This window comes from Bicyclus anynana, chromosome 4, assembly GCF_947172395.1.
Source record: "Bicyclus anynana chromosome 4, ilBicAnyn1.1, whole genome shotgun sequence".
Classification (NCBI taxonomy): domain Eukaryota; kingdom Metazoa; phylum Arthropoda; class Insecta; order Lepidoptera; family Nymphalidae; genus Bicyclus; species Bicyclus anynana.
In genome coordinates, this window is record NC_069086.1 from 17,769,560 (window position 1) to 17,788,186 (window position 18,627).

Sequence of the window (18,627 nt, forward strand, 5' to 3'; positions counted from 1 at the left end):
AACTGAAATGTACCATCTTTTTAAAAACTTGTACATAAGTATACATTGGTATAAAACTTGTATCTACTCTTAGTATTTTAGTTACAAAGTTAGTACAGAAAAGTGTAGTGTTTATCAATTTTTACCAAAATTGAAAAATGAAACATTTTCCATATAAACTTTCAACCCCTATTTCATTCTCTTCTGATTATATTTTCGCGACTAAAAGTATCCTATAACCTTCGTATCATGGTCTCAAATCAAGCCAAGTTTAATTTGAATTCATTCAGTAGTTTCAGAGTGATGCCCGGTCAACAAAAACACAAATATTTTTAGCTTTAGTGTCGATTATATAAACAACAAAAATTTTCAAAATATCTTCAATATACAGAATTGAACCTGCTACAGTTTTATTATAAGTATAGATTTATTGGCAAATGCAAGACCAAATTGCATGTCAAAAAATTCATGTTCTGAGCAGACAAGATAATTGCAACATTGGTTAGCGATTGCGGATTGAGTTCTGGCATATGTGATTTATGATGTTTTAGTTGTGCCTGCAATATTTGGGAAGTAGGAAGCAAGTGTATTAAAACAAAAGACTACCTTATGCATTATATTGTATGGCATATTATTGTAACAGTCTTATTCATACAAAATTATTAAATAAAAAATACAATTATATTTACAAAAAATCATGATTTACTCTTAAATCTAAACAAGTCATGTGTCAACCTCTTCCACTGTTTTTGTCGGATATCTGCAATCCGGAGAGTCACACTCGCACTTTATCCATTTAGACTTCACTGACCAAAACTTATCGCCATAGTCAAATCTGAAATAAAAAAAAAAAATTATTATTATCACTTTAAAATTTTGTATTATATATTGTAGGTTTTGGAGGTGCTAAGTAAGTTTGAAGATGTTTTCATTATAGTACGTTTATAATAATATAATAAAGGTATAAAAATGTTTTTAAAATAAACAGTTATATGGTATTATTATAAATGTTTTAAAATTAAAATAAAACGGATGTGCTGGTGTGCTTTATTATTTAAAAAAAGAATTAAAACATTCTGACGAATTGAGAACCTCCTTATTTTTCGTTAAGGTTTCAAGTCAGTTAAAAATAAAAAACATAGCGCCATCTATGAGCTTCAGGCATAACTGCATCGCAACAGGTTCTTGAAGTGTAAAAAGGGGGATTGTTTCAAAATTCTCTAAGAATGCCATCTACTGGTAGTTTAAAATAACGAATTCTGTTTCACTATGCCTGTAGATGGCAACAAGCATTGCCTAATTACTTTCGATAACACACTCACTAAATTACTCCTCAAGAATTGAAGAAGAAAAAAAGACTTCAATAATAATAAGACCACTCTCCTCCTCCTCATCAATCAAAACAATAATAACATCGTGGAGCGTCACATAATTTAATGATATCATCATCATCATCCTCATCATCATCGGCATCGCCATCATCATCATCGGCATCGCCATCATCGTCATCGGCATCGCCATTATCATCATCGGCATCGTCATCATCGTCATCATCGGCACCGGCACCGGCATCGGCATCGTCATCGTCATCGTCATCGTCATCGTCATCGTCGTCATCGTCATCATCGTCATCAACGTCATCGTCAGCATCGTCATCGTCATCATCGGCATCATCGGCACCGGCACCGGCATCGGCATCGTCATCGTCATCGTCATCGTCATCGTCATCGTCGTCATCGTCATCATCGTCATCATCGTCATCGTCATCGTCATCGTCATCGTCGTCATCGTCATCATCGTCATCAACGTCATCGTCAGCATCGTCATCGTCATCATCGTCATCATCGGCACCGGCACCGGCATCGGCATCGTCATCGTCATCGTCATCGTCATCGTCATCGTCGTCATCGTCATCATCGTCATCATCGTCATCGTCATCGTCATCGTCATCGTCATCGTCGTCATCGTCATCATCGTCATCAACGTCATCGTCAGCATCGTCATCGTCATCATCGGCATCATCATATCAGCCGATGGATGGCCACTGCAGGCTCAGACCAATTATAGAAGGACCTGTATCGCACTCATAGTCACGAACAAAATTGTCTGTCATTTTCTGAGGAAAACGAGCTTAGATTTTGCATATATCTTATACTAAACTAGAAGTTTTTGCACGTTTTTTACACAATTCAATTACACAAAAAGAAATTTTTACGGAGCTCTTTAACCGACAAACACGATTACAACTATTTAACATCGATTCTATACAGTTTTTACAATCGCATTAGATCGTTGATCATATACTTTGACAGAAAAGTAACGTCTAGCGAGGCAGTTCTATACCATAATTGGTCTGAGACTGCAGGGCATAGGCCTTTCGTAGGTATTTCGTCGTTTCGTCGAATCCTTGCGACTCGCTTGCTGTCGTCAGTTCACTTGGTGGGGGATCGACGAACACATTCTAGTGCAGGGTTTTGCACGATTTCGGCACGAGAAAGACTTAGTAAGACTGACGTGAGCGCCGTGCCGGCGGGCAGGTCGCGCAGCGCGAACAGCGCCACGTTGGGCAGGCGCAGGTCGCGCGCGGCGGTGAACACGCGCACGGGCGCCACGCTCGGCCGGCAGCTGTGGTTCATGAAGCGCGCCGCGCTGCCGTAGCACGCCGCGTCCACGCACAGCTGCGTCTTGTCGCTGCACTCCTGCACACACGATACATGGACATGGTTACTCTGGTTAAAGCTGAAAAGGAAAAAGTATCAAAACTAATGATTTTAAAGTTATTTCGTGGGTGTTCATTATGAATGTTATTTAAAGCGGTAGGTACATATGCCACGATAAAACGACGAGATTTTTCATTGTCGATATTTCGACCCAGTTGCAAGGATCGTGGTCACGAACGCACGCACGCATTGCGCGCGCGGAGAGGGGTTGAGTGGTGTGGAGTGAAGGTACCGTTACACTCTCCAACGGTTCATTAATGTCATCTTCATTAGACTCGTCTTCTTGTAAGCAAACCGAACTAACGCTATCTTGTTCCAAGTTTGTTGTATGTGACAATGAAAGAAATAGCGGTTTCCACGCTGTGGGCAGCAACCATCCATGATCCCGATTAAAAACATGACCTAATATCACGTGAGTTTTAGCCGTGTTTCATTATCAATTAATATGAATAACACTCACGATAGTTTAAATTCTAAAATGATCCTTTATTTTTACGCCCAGTAAGCTTCATTCCATTTTCCTTTGGCAGATAGAAAGTTTATCCTCCTCTTGTTATCTCAGTGACTCTAGATGAGATAGTTACAACGAAAGCGACTCACCTCCAAGAGGTCGGGCTTGAGGTCGAGCGCGAACACGTACTGGTCGTTGGGGCGCGAGTCGGCGAGCTCGCGCGCCAGCAGCTCGCCGCGGTACAGCGCCACGAGCGCGCCGCGCGCCACGCGCGTCAGCGTGCGCAGCCCCCAGCCGCAGCGCGCCGAGCGGTACACGCACACGCGCGCGCCCAGCGACCCGCCCGCCTCCGCGCGGCTTACCACGCGGTTGCCGCAGCGCTTCTGCGACACAACACTCGTCACTGCAGCTCGTGCGGAGTAACTTGACAATTGGGTGTCGAGTGACCACGCGGTTGAGGTACACTTTAGGTTGCGGAATTATATTGTTTTGAAATTCTCAGACCAATTATTGTATAGGACCTGCTTCGCTTTATGTTACTTTTCTGTCAAAGTATATGATCAACAATCTAATGCGATTATAAAAACTGTCGCTATAGTATCGATGTTTTATAGTTGTAATCGTGTTCGTCGGTTAAAGAGCTCCGTACAAATACCTTTCTGTTTAATTGAATGGTGTAAAAAGCGGGCAATTACTTCTAGATTAGTATAAGATATATCTAGATCTATATATATCTAGTTTAGTATAAGATATATATAGATATACCAAATCTAAGCTCGTTTTCTTCAGAAAATGACAGACAATTTTGTTCGTGACTATGAGTGCGATACAGGTCCTTCTATAATTGGTCTGAGTTGAAATTAGACCACAGTACGTGTGTACTCTAAGGACGTTTATTGACGACTGACTAAAGTCAGCCATTGACAGTCAATTATTCTCACGTTTCTGCAGCGCAAACGGCAGCGAAGACGTTTCATAAGTCAAGCCGTCATGCACGCAGTAACCAATACACGATCCGTTATAGTCGTGGCTGCTGCAAAAACGTGAGAATAATTGATCGTCAATGGCGTGCAATATACGAGTGACCGCGAGTAAAATACCGTAACAACGTGAACGAGTTATACGTACTTCGTCATGTGCTGTCACATTTGTCCATTTATTTTCACATAATTTATTCTAAACGGCTTTCTTATCGATTAGTGTGATAGCGAAATTAAGCGCGATATAACGTTTTATGTGCAAGAATTTTCCCATAGTGTCATGATCATGAAAAGATACACCTGCAACTTTTTTTTTTATTCTTTACAAGTTAGCCCTTGACTACAATCTCACCTGATGGATTCAATCTAAGATGGAAGCGGACTAACTTGTTAGGAGGAGAATGAAAATCCACACCCCTTTCGGTTTTTTACACGGCATCGTACCGGAACGCTAAATCGCTTGGCGGTACGTCTTTGCCGGTAGGGTGGTAACTAGCCACGGCGGAAGCCTCCCACCAGCCGAGTAGCCAGCTAGAAACCCCGTATTTGCGTATGTTTGACTCCATACATCAGCATGACACTAACATTCAGGTCATTGTGATGTCTGACACGACTCGTGTGCCCAACATCGTACCGTACCAGGTATTAACAATACCGTACCAGGTATCGACTGTAGCGTGCCTTATACTCAATTATAAATACCGTTTGTAGTGAACCCTAAGCACGCAAACTGCTATGTAAACATTTTCTGTAAGAACGTTCGCTTCGATGTTAAGTTAAGGCAGTCGTTCCTAACTCGTCTTTACCAACGCTCGTGTTCTAGTTTATTCATTGTAACCAGTCCTCTTAGTTAAGGCATTTTATGTATCTCAAAGTTATATATTATTCAGTGTGTTAATAAACAATAATTAGTACATCTACTTGGTTTATTATTGGACTCCTGACAGAGACACGCATTAACCTTCAGTAGCCTATTCACCAATCAATCAATTGCTACGTAACTAAACACCCACAAATACCTATCATCCATACGACAATACCGTACCAGGTTGCAGCTGCAGGTCTGGTTGCACTCGAACAGCATGGGCGGGTCGTGGTGCGGGAAGTGCGGCGGCAGGCGGTCGCGCACGTACCAGCGCCGCACGCCCAGCACGGCGCACGCGCACGACGCGCCGCACTCCGCCGAGCTGCACAGGCAGCCCTGCATGACAACATAACTTGGTAAAAAAAAAAACAAATAAAATGTCAGGAATAGATACAATAGGCTACTTGCGTCTTTTGTAAACAGTGTTTAAGAGCGCGCAGCGCGTCGGTACGATATGGATAAAATTCGAAGCGCAAACGAGACGCCGAATTATGACTTTCCGTGAATGAAAAGCACGGAGCGATTGACGCGCGACGCAAATTTCATGACGTGAGCGCCAAAACCACTTTTACCTAATTGCAAGTAAATTAAACAACATAACGAAAAACAAAATGGCCATGTTCAAGATATTATATACCTAATTTTCTATACAAAACAAAAATTTAAGAAAATAAGTTTGCTTTTCCTGAGATTGAAAGCAAAATGTGAGCAAAACATGTATTTTTCAAAAAAATAAACTATCGAGAAAAGTTTTACAAATTGTGTATTTTGTATAGTCATAACGAAGCTAACACTTTGAAATATCATTTACCCAAATATCAGGCTCCTAACTTTTCCAGAATCCGAGATCCAGAACCATTTGTTACCACCAAATTACATATTGCGCACTCTTAAACTGAATTATGGAAGTATTGTAAGCTATATTTGATTTTGTCCCGTCAATAATAACCAGTAAAAAATTTAATATAAATGAAAAAATATCTACGTAAAATTTTTGCCGCCGAAACACAACACATTAGCAAGCGACGTCATTCAAAGAGATAACAGCGTGATTGGCGTTTGCAGTGATGTGATTATATCACATCACCGCAAGCGCCTATCATAAACCGATGCCTTGTAGCGAATGACGTTAAAGTTTATGATTGGCGTTTGCAGTGACATGATAAAAATACAATTTTGTTTTGTAAAAAAAATTACAATTAAGAGATTATTTTCACAAATAAAAATGTGATTGAGAGTTTCTAGGCATCTAAACTGCCTCTATGCAAAAAATCTTCTTAGTTTTGTACAGCAGGCGAATAGCCTATTCTTTAGGAGCATCAGGTTAGTTGTTACAGACGTCCGGAATAAGTTTCAATCAGTGTAAGGGTATCTGCGCACTATGCGGTTAGCCGGAATGCGGCCAGCCGCATTCCATGATCATTGTTGGTGTTGCACTGATCACTATAGTCACCTGCATGGTGTCGACGGTGTCGTCGAGCGGCACGTGGTGGCGCGCCACGTGCTGCGACACGTACACGAAGTCGTCGGGCAGCGGCGCGTCGTCCACCTCGTTGACGCACGGCACAGGGTACCGCTCGCGCCCGTTCGATATGTCGCTGTTGGGAACGTCATTTTGCATTTGATACAAAATTATAAGAAGATTATACAGGTACATTATACATTCTTATCTTCGACCATTAATAACGGGACCTGCCTCGCAAACCGTTACTCCTCTGACAAAGATCAAGAATCAATGATCTAACGCTTTTTTAAATCTGTTGCTATAAAATCGATGTTTCATTGTTGTAATGTTTTCGTCGTGTAAAGAGCTCCCTAAAAATGCCGGTTTGTGCAATGAAATGGCATAAAAAACGGCCAAAACCTTGTAGTTTAGTGAAAGATAGAGTAAAGTTTTCTTTTGCAAGTATTTCTACCTTAATTTTATCAAATTTGTAATAAAAACAATTACTAAAAAGAATCGATTCTTTTGACGGAACAGAATAAAATCGATCAAGTAATCGAATATTCTATGTATATATTCTGTGGATAGTCTAAGCGATGTGTTTGTTAGTCTGTGTAAAAATTACGCGTGTGTGTATTGCGAGTCAAATTTATAGTTGTGTGTAGTGTATGGACACAGAATATATTCAATGGTGTTAAATATTTTCGATGTGTGAGTTTACCTCGTCCCCCTCTAAAAACGACGGACTTTTTTGTTGGTGAATTTGGGTGCGAAACAGATCCATAGTTTAAATAGTCAAAGATCCTTATAATACGTTAGAGCCCTTTTAATAGAGATACGGTACACAACTTCATAGACATAAAAAGTGTGATTTATAGACCACACAACTGGACTTAAATTTCTTTAGCTCCCTCTCAATGTCTGTTCGCCTAGCTCAATTGCACTTTTCATAACACATTCACCTTACCAGCTTTTCTCTTGGAGAAATTTTACATAAAAAATGTAAACAAAAACTCAATTACAAGGGAGATTTGTTATATCAGAGCTATTTCAATGCACATGTTTTGGGCCCATATAGTTATTCTCACGTGTCCAGGGCCCAGATAACTAAGTTTCACTGTACATATAACACAAAGTATGCGATATACCTGGATAGTATCCGGCTGCGCGGCATCTTGTCCCGGACGGCGAGCGTCATCTGCATGTTGAGGTTGACGGCGTCGCGACACTGCCCGCTGCTGATGTCGATCGGCAACTCGCCCGCTGAGTTCTCCAGATCCGTCTAACAACAATATAGTTCGTCAAACAACAATATTGGTTCATCAAACAACAATATTAGTTCGTCAAACAACAATATTAGTTCAATTCAATTCAATTCAATTTATTTATTTGCAATTGTACAGTTACATTAGCTGGTATACAATAAATGTTGAAATAGGTACATTATACAATTCGCCATATACTGGCATGCAAATTTCTTAAAACACATTAGTTCTTCTAACAACAATATTAGTTCATTTAACAACAATATTAGTTCATCTAACAAGAATATTAGTTCTTCTAACAACAATATTAGTTCATCTAACAACAATAATAGTTCGTCTAACAACAATATTAGTTCGTCTAACAACAATCTCAAAACAATACATATAACAAAGTATATTTTTGGTTGGATTTGGATTATTTATTTATTAACAGCAAACTGTTTAGTTGAGTCCTCGTCTCCGCAGTACAGTGCGGGTCCTCCGTTTAAACATGATTTATAGTATTACGTTTGATAATTTGTAAATAGTCAGTAGTAACACAAGTACCATTCATTAGAAATCGGACCATACATAACGTAGTCTACGCATAATAGGACAGATACGTACTTTAGCTCCGTGCGCGAGCAGTATCACGACGCAAGCGTAGTGCCCTTCCCTCGCCGCCACGTGCCTGCAATAACAACGGGATTAGCAACACAATTATTTAAATTATTGCGTCCTCATCTGATAATTGAATATCTAAAAAAATAATCATGTTCTTTTCAGATGGCATGACTGTAGGTAGGATGTTAAAGCCTTCTTTATTCCCATGGATCTATGCACAGACGATGGCTGGTGACCATTTAGCGAGGTTGTGTGTGTGCGTGTGTGTACTCACAGCGGGGTGTCGGTGTGCGCGCTGGGCGTGTCGAGCGTGTGCGGCGCGGCGCGCAGCAGCAGCGACAGGCAGCGCGCATCGCCGCTCAGCGCACACCAGTGCACAGCGAGGTTCCCCTCGGTGTCGCTAGCTGATGGATCTGCACCATGCTCTAAGAGTAACCTGAAACGATACTTAGACATAATTTACAGACTTATTGCCACAACTTGAAAGCTGGTTTAGAGTAGGCACTCACTTGACGACGGCGTGGTGCTTGTGCTCGGCGGCGCGCACGAGCGGCGTCCACCCGCCCGAGTCGCGCGCGTCCACCGCCGCGCCGCCCTGCAGCAGCAGTGCGCACACCGCCGCGCTGCCGTGCTGCGCCGCCAGGTGTAAGCCCGTCATACCCTCCGGACCCTGCAGCAACAACATCATTGTGTACTTAGACTGATACAGTCTAATATCAGACGTCCTCGAGACCTTCTTAATCTGCCCCTCTCGCAAAATCCATTCTTAGCAGACGTCTTCCAACAATAAACTACTACCAAGTTTTACTTTCTATGTCAGGCGGTAGCTATTTCATACTATATATATATATATATATATATATATATATAATTAAATAGCTACTATTTAATATAACGGCCGGATGCAGTGACTTGCGGTAACGCGGAAGTCAATAAATAACAACAATATTAGTTCATCTAACAACAATATTAGTTCTTCTAACAACAATAATAGTACGTCTAACAACAATATTAGTTCTTCTAACAACAATATTAGTTCTTCTAATAACAATAATAGTACGTCTAACAACAATATTAGATGAATGATGAATATGATATGATGCAATAAATATGATGCAATGATTCAAAAGAAATTGAGTTTTGGAATAGTAGCACTCAAAAGTGATAATGTAAATTATAAGTACATCATTTATTACTATAAATAATTTACTATAATTTACGCATACAATAGACTTTGGTACATTAACAATGACAATTATTAAGCGATGTTGAATGATATCTTGACATTCTATAAATCAAATGAAACTCACCTGTTTGTCGACATCACAGCCAACCGCCACCAAATATTTGATAACTTTAAAGATATCTTCATCACTCGTCTTACTGAGGTCATCAATAAGTTCATCATCTACATCTTCCTTATCATCTTTCACTGCGTCTGTTTCTTTTGTATCACCTATTTCAATATCATCTTTTTCTATACTTTTTTTATCCTCGCCCTGCTTATTCTTCTGAGTTATGCTTTGTTCATCCTTTTCTGTTTCCGGTATTACTTCTACGTCTTCGTCAACAGCTTTTTCTTCTTCTTTTTCACACGCTTCTTCGTCCATAGCTTCTGCCTCTTCTGGTGTATCTTTATCCAATAGCGCTATAATAAAATATGAAAATACAATAAATATACCAAACTTAAATGATAACGACAACAAATGCTGTCAATGAATAAAATAAAATATCGCCCTTCCTCTCACATGACATCATTCCCCCCTGCAATTTGTGTATCGGACGGACTATGACTGAAGCTGGAATCATAATATATAGGTGAAGCCGGTATTTATATTTGTGATGTGTCGTGTCGTGACGCGTCAGAACAGAATCGGTATCATGTATTTTGTATGATAACGTGCACACTTATGTGTTGTGACATGTCATGATGGCTTCTGATGCGTCGTATACAAAATGTATGAAACACACACACACGTGACACGTCAGACAAATGCAAATCCATCGTGACGTGTCGTGTCGTGAAGCATCAAAACGGAATCTGTTACATACATGTGGTATGAAATCGTCAGCAAACATTAAGTATTGTGAGTGTTTGAAACAATTTCCCGATATCGAAGATATGCGTTGTATCAAGTCATGTGTAGTCATGTGGCTCGCCTGCAGATACACTCACAGAGTATGGCCCGCATGAGCGGCGTCCTCGCGGCGTTGTCCACGGCGTCCATGTTGGCGCCCGCGTACTGTAGCAGGCACAGCGCGCTCAGTCGGCCGCGCGCCGCCGCCGCGTGCGCACACGTGCCGCCCTCCAGCTGCGCGAGCGGCGCGTTTATGTGCTCGCCACGTACTGAAATACGATTGACCATTATAAACATTCTCATGACCAATGCATTTGGTCGGCATATTGCCCACCAACATAAACCTGAAGAAATTTTGTAAGCATATAATCCTAAATTGACCCTAAATCTAACCTTACATAGATAGTTACTTCACTTTACGCAGGCGCTAAGAGATGATAGAGATAATGAGGTAGTACAAATCTCCTTATATCCATCGCAACAATATTGAAGCTTTGTTACTTTATCTCTTTCATGGTGATGGGACGAAAAAGAGAGTGATGTATTGACAATATTATCTCGTTACTTCTTGGACAGTATTTTAAGCCTGCTAGACTTCTTAGAAGTAGATTTAAAGCAAAGCATAGACAAATTATCAGAAATAATTAAAAACGTAATTCGGTTAGATTCTCCAAGATTTGGCATCTGTAAAATTTTTTGTATGATGAAAAATAAAATGATTTGATTTGAAAAATATTTGTACTGACCAATTTTCGGTATGAGTTGTTCCACAGGCTCGCCTGCCATTATAGCTTCGTACAATACTTGTATGGTGTGGTCGTTCATTCCATCGTTGCTTGCACCTTCAAAGAGGGTCTTCAAGTCTGTTGGCAGTGAGGGCAACAGATCCTCTGGGATCGAAGGCGACTGGTCCAGTTGTGAGGAAGAGATTGACGTGAAGCCGAGGAAGGCTGGAGTGCTAAAAGGACAATAATATATATATAGAATAATATAAATATATAACTAGAGATTTTTACAAGAGAAAGAAAATTACAGCTCCTCAGAAAGATTTAAGGATTCTTAACCCAACTATTGACGAAAATAAGTATTATTATTTATATGTCACGTTTATCAGTGAAAAATACCGACATCAATACGGATACTGTCAAAGTTTGTTTGGTCCCCCACACAAACTTTGACAGTCTCAGTGAGTCCATCAATATCTGTCTATAGGGTATGATGCATTTAGCTTGTCTAAGCAATATGTGTCCGAGTTTGTTTGAAGAGCAAGGTATATCAGAGTTTGTCTGAAGGGCAAGGTATGCCAGAGTTTGGCTGAAGATGCAAGGTATGTCAGAGTTTGCCTGAAGGGCAAGGTATGCCAGAGTGTGTCTAAAGGCCGAGATATGGCAGAGTTTGTCTGAGGGGCAACATATGCCAGAGTTTGTCTCAGGGACAAGGAATGCCAGAGTTTGTATGAAGGGCATAGTACGTCAGAGTTTATCTATGGGGTAATGTATGCCAGAGTTTGTCTGATGGGCAATGTAAACCAGAGTTTGTCTGAAGGGCAAGGTACGTCAGAGTTTGTCTGTTGGGCAAGGTATGCCAGAGTTTGTCTGAAGGGCAAGGTATGCCAGAGTTTGTCTGAAGGGCAATGTATATCAGAGTTTGTCTGAAGGGCAAAGTATGCCAGAGTTGGTCTGAAGGGCATGGTAAGTCAGAGTTTGTCTGTAGGTCAGGGTACGACTCACCACTGCTCCCTCTGCTCGGGCAGGAACACGCGCCTGTTGGTGCAGTGCATGTCGACGCGCACGCGGCTCAGCTCCTTGTTGACGGGCTGCCAGCGGTACGAGTACACGCCACAGTGCGGACAGCCCACCTGCTTGTCTCCGCTCGGTATACCGCACTCCAGGTGGAATAGGTGCTCCTTGGAGCACTGGTAGAATATGCCCTGACAAACAAAACATACATTGAACTTCTATTACGGTTACTGGTAGTATTTGAGCAATCTGGATATCTAAGTCTTTATTAACCGTTTTGTTAAAGATGAAAGAACTATAAATTGCAAGTTAATGTAAGGTTTTAGAAGCCAGCTATCGTCAAGACTACTTCAGGAACATCAGTCATCCGCACCTATATAAGCCCTGCCCAGTTGAAGAACGTCGAGCATTCTCTTTTGGACATGGGCCTGACGGAGCTGGTATTTTCCACTTCATTCGCGACGTATTTACTTACCGTCGAATCGAGAAGCTGCATTAGGCAGATGCCCTTCGTTTTGGGAATCGGCTTAGGTTCAGTATCTCCATACCTGCTGTTCGTAAAGTCTGCAAAAGTCTTTCTTTCTAAAGTTTCACCAATTTGTCGTACCTGTGTACAGAACAGTCCACAAGTGGGGCAGCACATGTGCTTGGCCAGCTGCTGGGTGTGCTGTCGACAGGCCAGGAAGAAGGGCGCGCGAGGCCCGGCTCGGCCCATCGCCTGCAGGCCTCCGCCGGGCTCCCGCGCCGCCGCGTGCGAGCAACCAACTCGCACGCCGTCCACCATCTCTATAGCTTGGCAGAACACTGGCTCTGTGGGACGGAGATAGACCACTGTGAATGCACGCCATCGAAGAAATATATTATAAAAGGCTCATAGGCTCAGCCTTTTGCGTTCGCGAGTTAAATAAGTTAAAGTAGTTTTAACAGACTTTATAAAAATGTCGAACAAAGGTTATGATTCACAACATTTTTCAGGACAACTTAATTAACAAATCAAACTGTAACCAAAATAAGACCAGAATGGCAGAGAATGATCTTGAGTGGAGTCACCAAGGCCCCCTTGACAGTAACCCATAGAGAATTACACGACAAGAAATGTGGACAGCTCGAACGTCACGAGCATAGTGAAACTTTTTGTGTATCGTATATATTGTCTATACTTGGTATTATCGCTAAGTTCAGAAGTCGGTGTAGTCTTCGACGGGTACAAGGCGTATGCTGCCTGGGATGCACTACACAAATATTCAGGGTCAATTACCGGTAAGTTCAGAAGGAGCGGCGTAGATGTTGGTGGAGTCTTCGCAGAGGCAAGTGGCGACCACGGCAGTCGAGTCAGCGGGGCACGCCGCGTCCGACGCGTCCTCGGCGCTGGCTGCCTCAGATGCACTATATGGATATAACACTATAATATCTATATTTCTTTCACACTAACAACATAAAAGGCTCAAAGTCACACAGCGGGCGATGGTATGAGCTATGCTAACAGTATCTCTGCGTGATCGAATCAGAAATAAGAAGATCTGCAGAAGAACCAAAGTCACCGAGCTCAACGTGTCTGAAGTGGAAATGAGCGGGGCACATAGTTCAATGAGCTGTTGGACGTTGGAGTCCCGAGGTGCTGAAATGGCGACCCCGCACTAGAAAGTGCAGTGTTGGTCGACCCCACACCGTGGACTTCCAGCGGGTCGCAGATTTTCACTGCATGCAGGCATTATGTACTGCAGTGGACGTCCATCGGTTGATATGATGATGATTATGACACAACATATCCATTTCAAACGAAAGTTAATGTTCAATTGGACGGAAAAAGGGGAATAAAGATGATGATGTATGGAATATACATCACTGTTCTAAATGGTACCTATGTTCCATAATCATCATCTCAGTTACCTATTTCCACATTATCGTATATAGGAGTTTAGACCCACCACTCTACATGCGATTCTGAAGTATACGTACACTACAGCGTCGCCGTCATCGGAGCGCTGCGCCGTGTCCTCGTCGTCGTGAGATCGTGAATTTTTGCGTTTTGGCGTGTAGTCGCTACAAATAAAAATAGCCAGTTAGTAGCAGAAAACTTATTGTGCCAGAGCGTGTACTTGAAAGTAATACAAGCATTGCTGTCTTCTGGCCTGAGGAATCAGACCATTTACCATAGGATAGGAACTGCCTCGCTAGATGTTACCCCTCTGTGAAAATCAAAAGTATATGATTACAATCTAACGCGTTCATACAAACTGAGTCTATAAAATCGATGTCTCATTGTATTAATCAATTACACGTGCGTGTATTATGATTTAAATTCATAGTTGTGTGTATTGCAAGGACACAGGATTTATTTATTGGTGTTAGAGATTTTCGATGTGTGAGTCTACCTCGTCCCCGTTTATAAATTACAGACAATTTCGTTGGTGAATTTAGGTGTGATACAAGTCCAAAGGTAATTGGGTCTGAGATTCAGTTTGAATACAAAGCAATAAATTGTACATTTTCCTAGTGTCTTGTTAAGTCTAGCTGCGTTATAGACGTTGGTTTACCAGTTGTTCATCATATATGGTTGCTCCATCACGTATTAAACATTTCAAGTTCCGTCAAGTATTCCAAAAGTACCACAACATGGAACTTTGGGCCAACCCTTATAGGCCAAGAGAGGAAAAGGCCCAGGAAATAAGAAGAAGAAAAACATGGAACTGTCGTACCTGTCACCAGAGCCATCCTGGTCGAACTCGTCGTAGTAGTACAGGCCAGAGTTCGCCTTGCGCGACGAGCGGCGTAGCGGCGGGCTGTGGACAAATACATGTATTCAATCTCGTAAAATATGTATCCAATCTCGGAAAACACGTATTCGATCTCGTAAAATCATAAAACTCGAAACTTTTTCGACTGATGATTCTTGGATTATCCAATTAGTTCATATGGCTAAAAATCTTTAAACAAAGTCCAAATAAAATCATGTAGCTTAAATATTGATAATAAAAATCTGAAACACAAAACTAAATACATAGATTAAGCTCAATTCAAAATAATACAAAAATAATAATAAATAATTCCTAGAGCAGGCGACTAGCTACAAATAGGAAATTATAACATAATAACACCAGTCTCAGTACAAATTTACAGAAGAAATCTAAAAATTTGCCAATGGAGCATTCTCAAATATAGTCATGTTTTTAACTTCTTGTGTATTTTTAACTTTTACACTACAACATCCAATAAATAAATAAAAAACCTAACTAATACATAAAAACACCAATAAAATTGTTACATCATGTTACTCTTTAATGACACTTTTATTGGCAAACAAAACCAAAAGGAAAAATAATTCAAAAAGAAAAAAAAACACCAAATAAGATAATATAGAAGGAGAAAGAAGAATGAATGATAGAAGTAAACAGAATCTCTGCTACTCGTACAGGGAAGAGTTTTTCTTCGAGCGTTTCTTCTTGACTGACACTTCAGGGCAGTAATCTTCATCACTGGCACTGGCTTCATCCGCTTCCAGCAGCTTGCTGATGACTTCTGTGTCATCATCCATCTCTTCGTCTTCCTCATCTTCTTCATCATCCTCTTCATCCTCATCGTCATCTGGTGCCTCGTAGGTTGAACTTTCTGTTTTTCTAGAAGCAAGTGTAGCCTAGATGTAGCTATAACTATATAGCAATTGTCACCAGCTTATTTATACCTAAATCTGTTTGTTTTCACTTCATTGAATGGATAATAAAACACAATTAATTATAATTTTAATGTAGATAGTAGATGTATAGTATTTTTGTCATAAATCTGGATGGCTGGATGATTGTATGATACATTTAAATATATTAATATTGTTGCATATTAAATAGTAAAACATGAAATACACTAATGTATAAACTTGATAGAAACTAAACTGTACTTGTAGGTACAACTGTAAAATATTTTTACTGTAATCATTACACAGTACATTAGTTGATGCAACTCAAAAAACACTGAGTGAAATCTAAACTAAAACAACATACAAATGACAGTAAACCAGCACTACTTTTCTCAAGTTCATTATATCTTTTCTATAAAAGTACTTAATAGTATTTTGTAATTTTTATTGTATCAGGTTTTGGTAAAAATAGGAAATATCTAACAATAACACTAATACAAATTTTAGACTGATTCAGATTTCCTTAATTATTGACTCAGTTAAAAATATTACTAAGTTATGGTCGTTAAATATTTGTTCATAATAGTTACCTGTTCTCTGTCTCACTAGATTCATCATCTTTCATCTTCAAGCCAAGGTTACATAAATGCATCAGTTTCTTATTGGAGCTGTCACTTTCTCTGTCTGAACTGTCAGCAGCTGCATCTTCAATGACCTTGCGTTTCACCGCTCTTTTCTCTGCTGGCTTAGTTTCAACACTTTTGGCTTGAGCCGATCTCCTTGTTCGAACACCATCCTCAACTTTGTCAATAGGTACGCCAAGTCGAGTGTTATTCTGAGACTCCAGACCCATACGCAACTCTTCGTTGGCTAAAATCTTAGCTGTTGGTTTAATCCTACGTGATGGCCTCTGGCTAGGGGTAATAGTATCATATAATTTCTCCTTTCTAGCTATTGCATTTGCTATGACATCAGAGTACTCTTTGCTGATGCGTCGTGTGGATCTCTTCTGTGTGCTGTCGTGAGAGTCGTCTTCAGATTCAATGTGGCTTGTGTTACTCATGTCTTCCTCAGATTCTTTTTTACTACCTGACAGAAATTGAGAAAACAGTATAATTTTAAATTGTTGACATAATGATATATTTGTGAAAAATACTGTTTTGTAAATAATACAATTCTAGGAACATTTGTTTACGAGTTTTTTAGATAGCTAAGTAGGCTTGACTAAAATCATCCCTGTAGAAAGCCCAAATAATAAGGTCTATTATAGATTGGAGCTATTGTGGATAATAGATATCCTTAAGGCAAGCAACCTTAAGGATATCTATTCACTCACCACAAATGTATACCTATAACCACTGGGAATACTTTCTGATGATAATATTTATAAACGACAAACACATTAAAGGGCATGTTTTTAGTGCCCAAACACAATAAAAGGATGGTTTTTAGAGTCCAAAATCCAAGATTTCTATGATTCACAATGATAACTTAACATAACTTGCTCCAATTATAACAATTACAGTAAAATAAATACCTTGTATTTCATAGCAGCTTGTAAACTAAGCATATTTAACATGAATGAATTTTGATTTTCAATTTGAAAAGAATCTGTTACTATTATACTAATAATTTTTGGCTAAGTTTAACTTGAAGAGTTTTTGATACTATACAATTTAACCAAGAATTTAATAAGCAAGATCATCATTAACTTGGCTTCACAAAAACAAAATTCTATTGACTTAAATTTAATACACTCATAACCATTTCAATGAACCACAATGGAATGTAAGCATGTAATTTTGAATTATACATGAAACTATTTAAAACTATTAAAGTGTAGATTTACTTTTAAACAAACCTCTAGTCCTGCTGGATCTCCTTGGAGAGATTTCCTCATGTTTTTCTTCAGTGGACACTATTTTCATGTTGCTAGTTTTAGCGCCGGACTTTTCAGATCGGAAGGTTAAAACTATGCGTGGCTTGGGGTCTTCGCTGTCGGATTTTTTAGACGTATCACTTTTATTTAAATGTTCGGACGACGTGTCGATGTCTTCCTGGTTGGTGACGGGAGCTTCGTCGTCAGTTTGCATGTTGCCAAGGTCGTTTCTTGTGAGAGTTCGAGGTTGAAGCGAGTTTTACCTACGTTTTTTTAAGTTTGTTTACAAGTTTTTTGGTAGATGGTTTACACAGTAACAGATCTATGATTTATATGAGCATTTTAATATGAAATACTGCCTACATGTTATTTATTTTTTTGTTCAATAATTAAAATGTTATTGTAAATTGTAATCAATAACCTACAGCACTCGGTAGAAATTGTAAATCACCTTTACTTTAATTTAATTCTATAAGCAAAAAGCTTAAATGACTGATATTATTTTGATAATCATGTTTTTAGTAATACAAAGTACATTTTATTTCGAGAATCTACAAAAATAAATATAAAAATATTAAAAAAATTGTTTTTATTTTTAAAATTCAATCCACAGATCTCACAATATATAAAATAAACAGAGACAGATTACAGAACCAGACAGAACCGAATTGTAGATTAGCTCACAGATCACTATGATTAGCTATAATATAATATAATATAATAGTATTTCTTTGTCTTCGTCCCCGGAGGAATTTGCACGTTGTGTGATCTTTTTTTCTTAACCGACTTCAAAAAAAAGGAGGAGGTTCTCAATATGCACGTATATACATATTTAAAAACATACGCATTTACGTGCGTATGTTTTTATTTTTAATGTTTGTACCTCAAAACTTCGTCATTTGTTAACCAATTTAAAAATTAGAGGCCGTTCATCGTGTGTAGAGCACAGAACACTAATATGTACTCCAAACAGATGGTGTAAATCTTTTTAGC

The 18,627-nt window shown here is 39.7% G+C and overlaps 1 protein-coding gene across 2 annotated transcripts; it reads right to left on the bottom strand.

Moving 5' to 3' along the window:
* Positions 1-592: 592 nt before the first annotated feature.
* On the bottom strand, positions 593-18,220 carry LOC112054590 (histone-lysine N-methyltransferase EHMT2). Of its 2 annotated transcripts, XM_024094428.2 has the most exons (20): positions 17,617-18,220; positions 16,346-16,844; positions 15,538-15,741; positions 14,824-14,907; positions 14,084-14,167; positions 13,383-13,510; positions 12,732-12,934; positions 12,116-12,315; positions 11,132-11,343; positions 10,484-10,654; positions 9,618-9,955; positions 8,817-8,977; positions 8,582-8,743; positions 8,311-8,374; positions 7,588-7,721; positions 6,449-6,593; positions 5,176-5,331; positions 3,300-3,533; positions 2,494-2,678; positions 593-814 (listed from the first exon to the last, which is right to left on the bottom strand). In XM_024094428.2, the coding sequence occupies exons 1-20, from the start codon at positions 17,846-17,848 to the stop codon at positions 703-705; spliced, it is 3,708 nt and encodes a 1,235-aa protein (XP_023950196.2). In that variant the 5' UTR covers positions 17,849-18,220; the 3' UTR covers positions 593-702. The 2 variants fall into 2 exon arrangements, with proteins under 2 accessions (XP_023950196.2, XP_052747582.1); XM_052891622.1 differs by lacking the exon at positions 15,538-15,741 and having other exon boundaries at positions 17,617-18,219.
* Between the last annotated feature and the right edge of the window lie 407 nt (positions 18,221-18,627).

Coding starts and splice junctions, on each gene's coding strand:
- LOC112054590 (XM_024094428.2), bottom strand. CDS start 17,848: ATGCAAACTGACGACGAAGCTCCCGTCACCAACCAGGAAGACATCGAC. Junction 14,908..15,537: donor TCGAAGAAAAACTCTTCCCT/GTACGAGTAGCA, acceptor ATTTGTCCACAG/CCCGCCGCTACGCCGCTCGT. Junction 2,679..3,299: donor TCAAGCCCGACCTCTTGGAG/GTGAGTCGCTTT, acceptor TCGTGTGTGCAG/GAGTGCAGCGACAAGACGCA.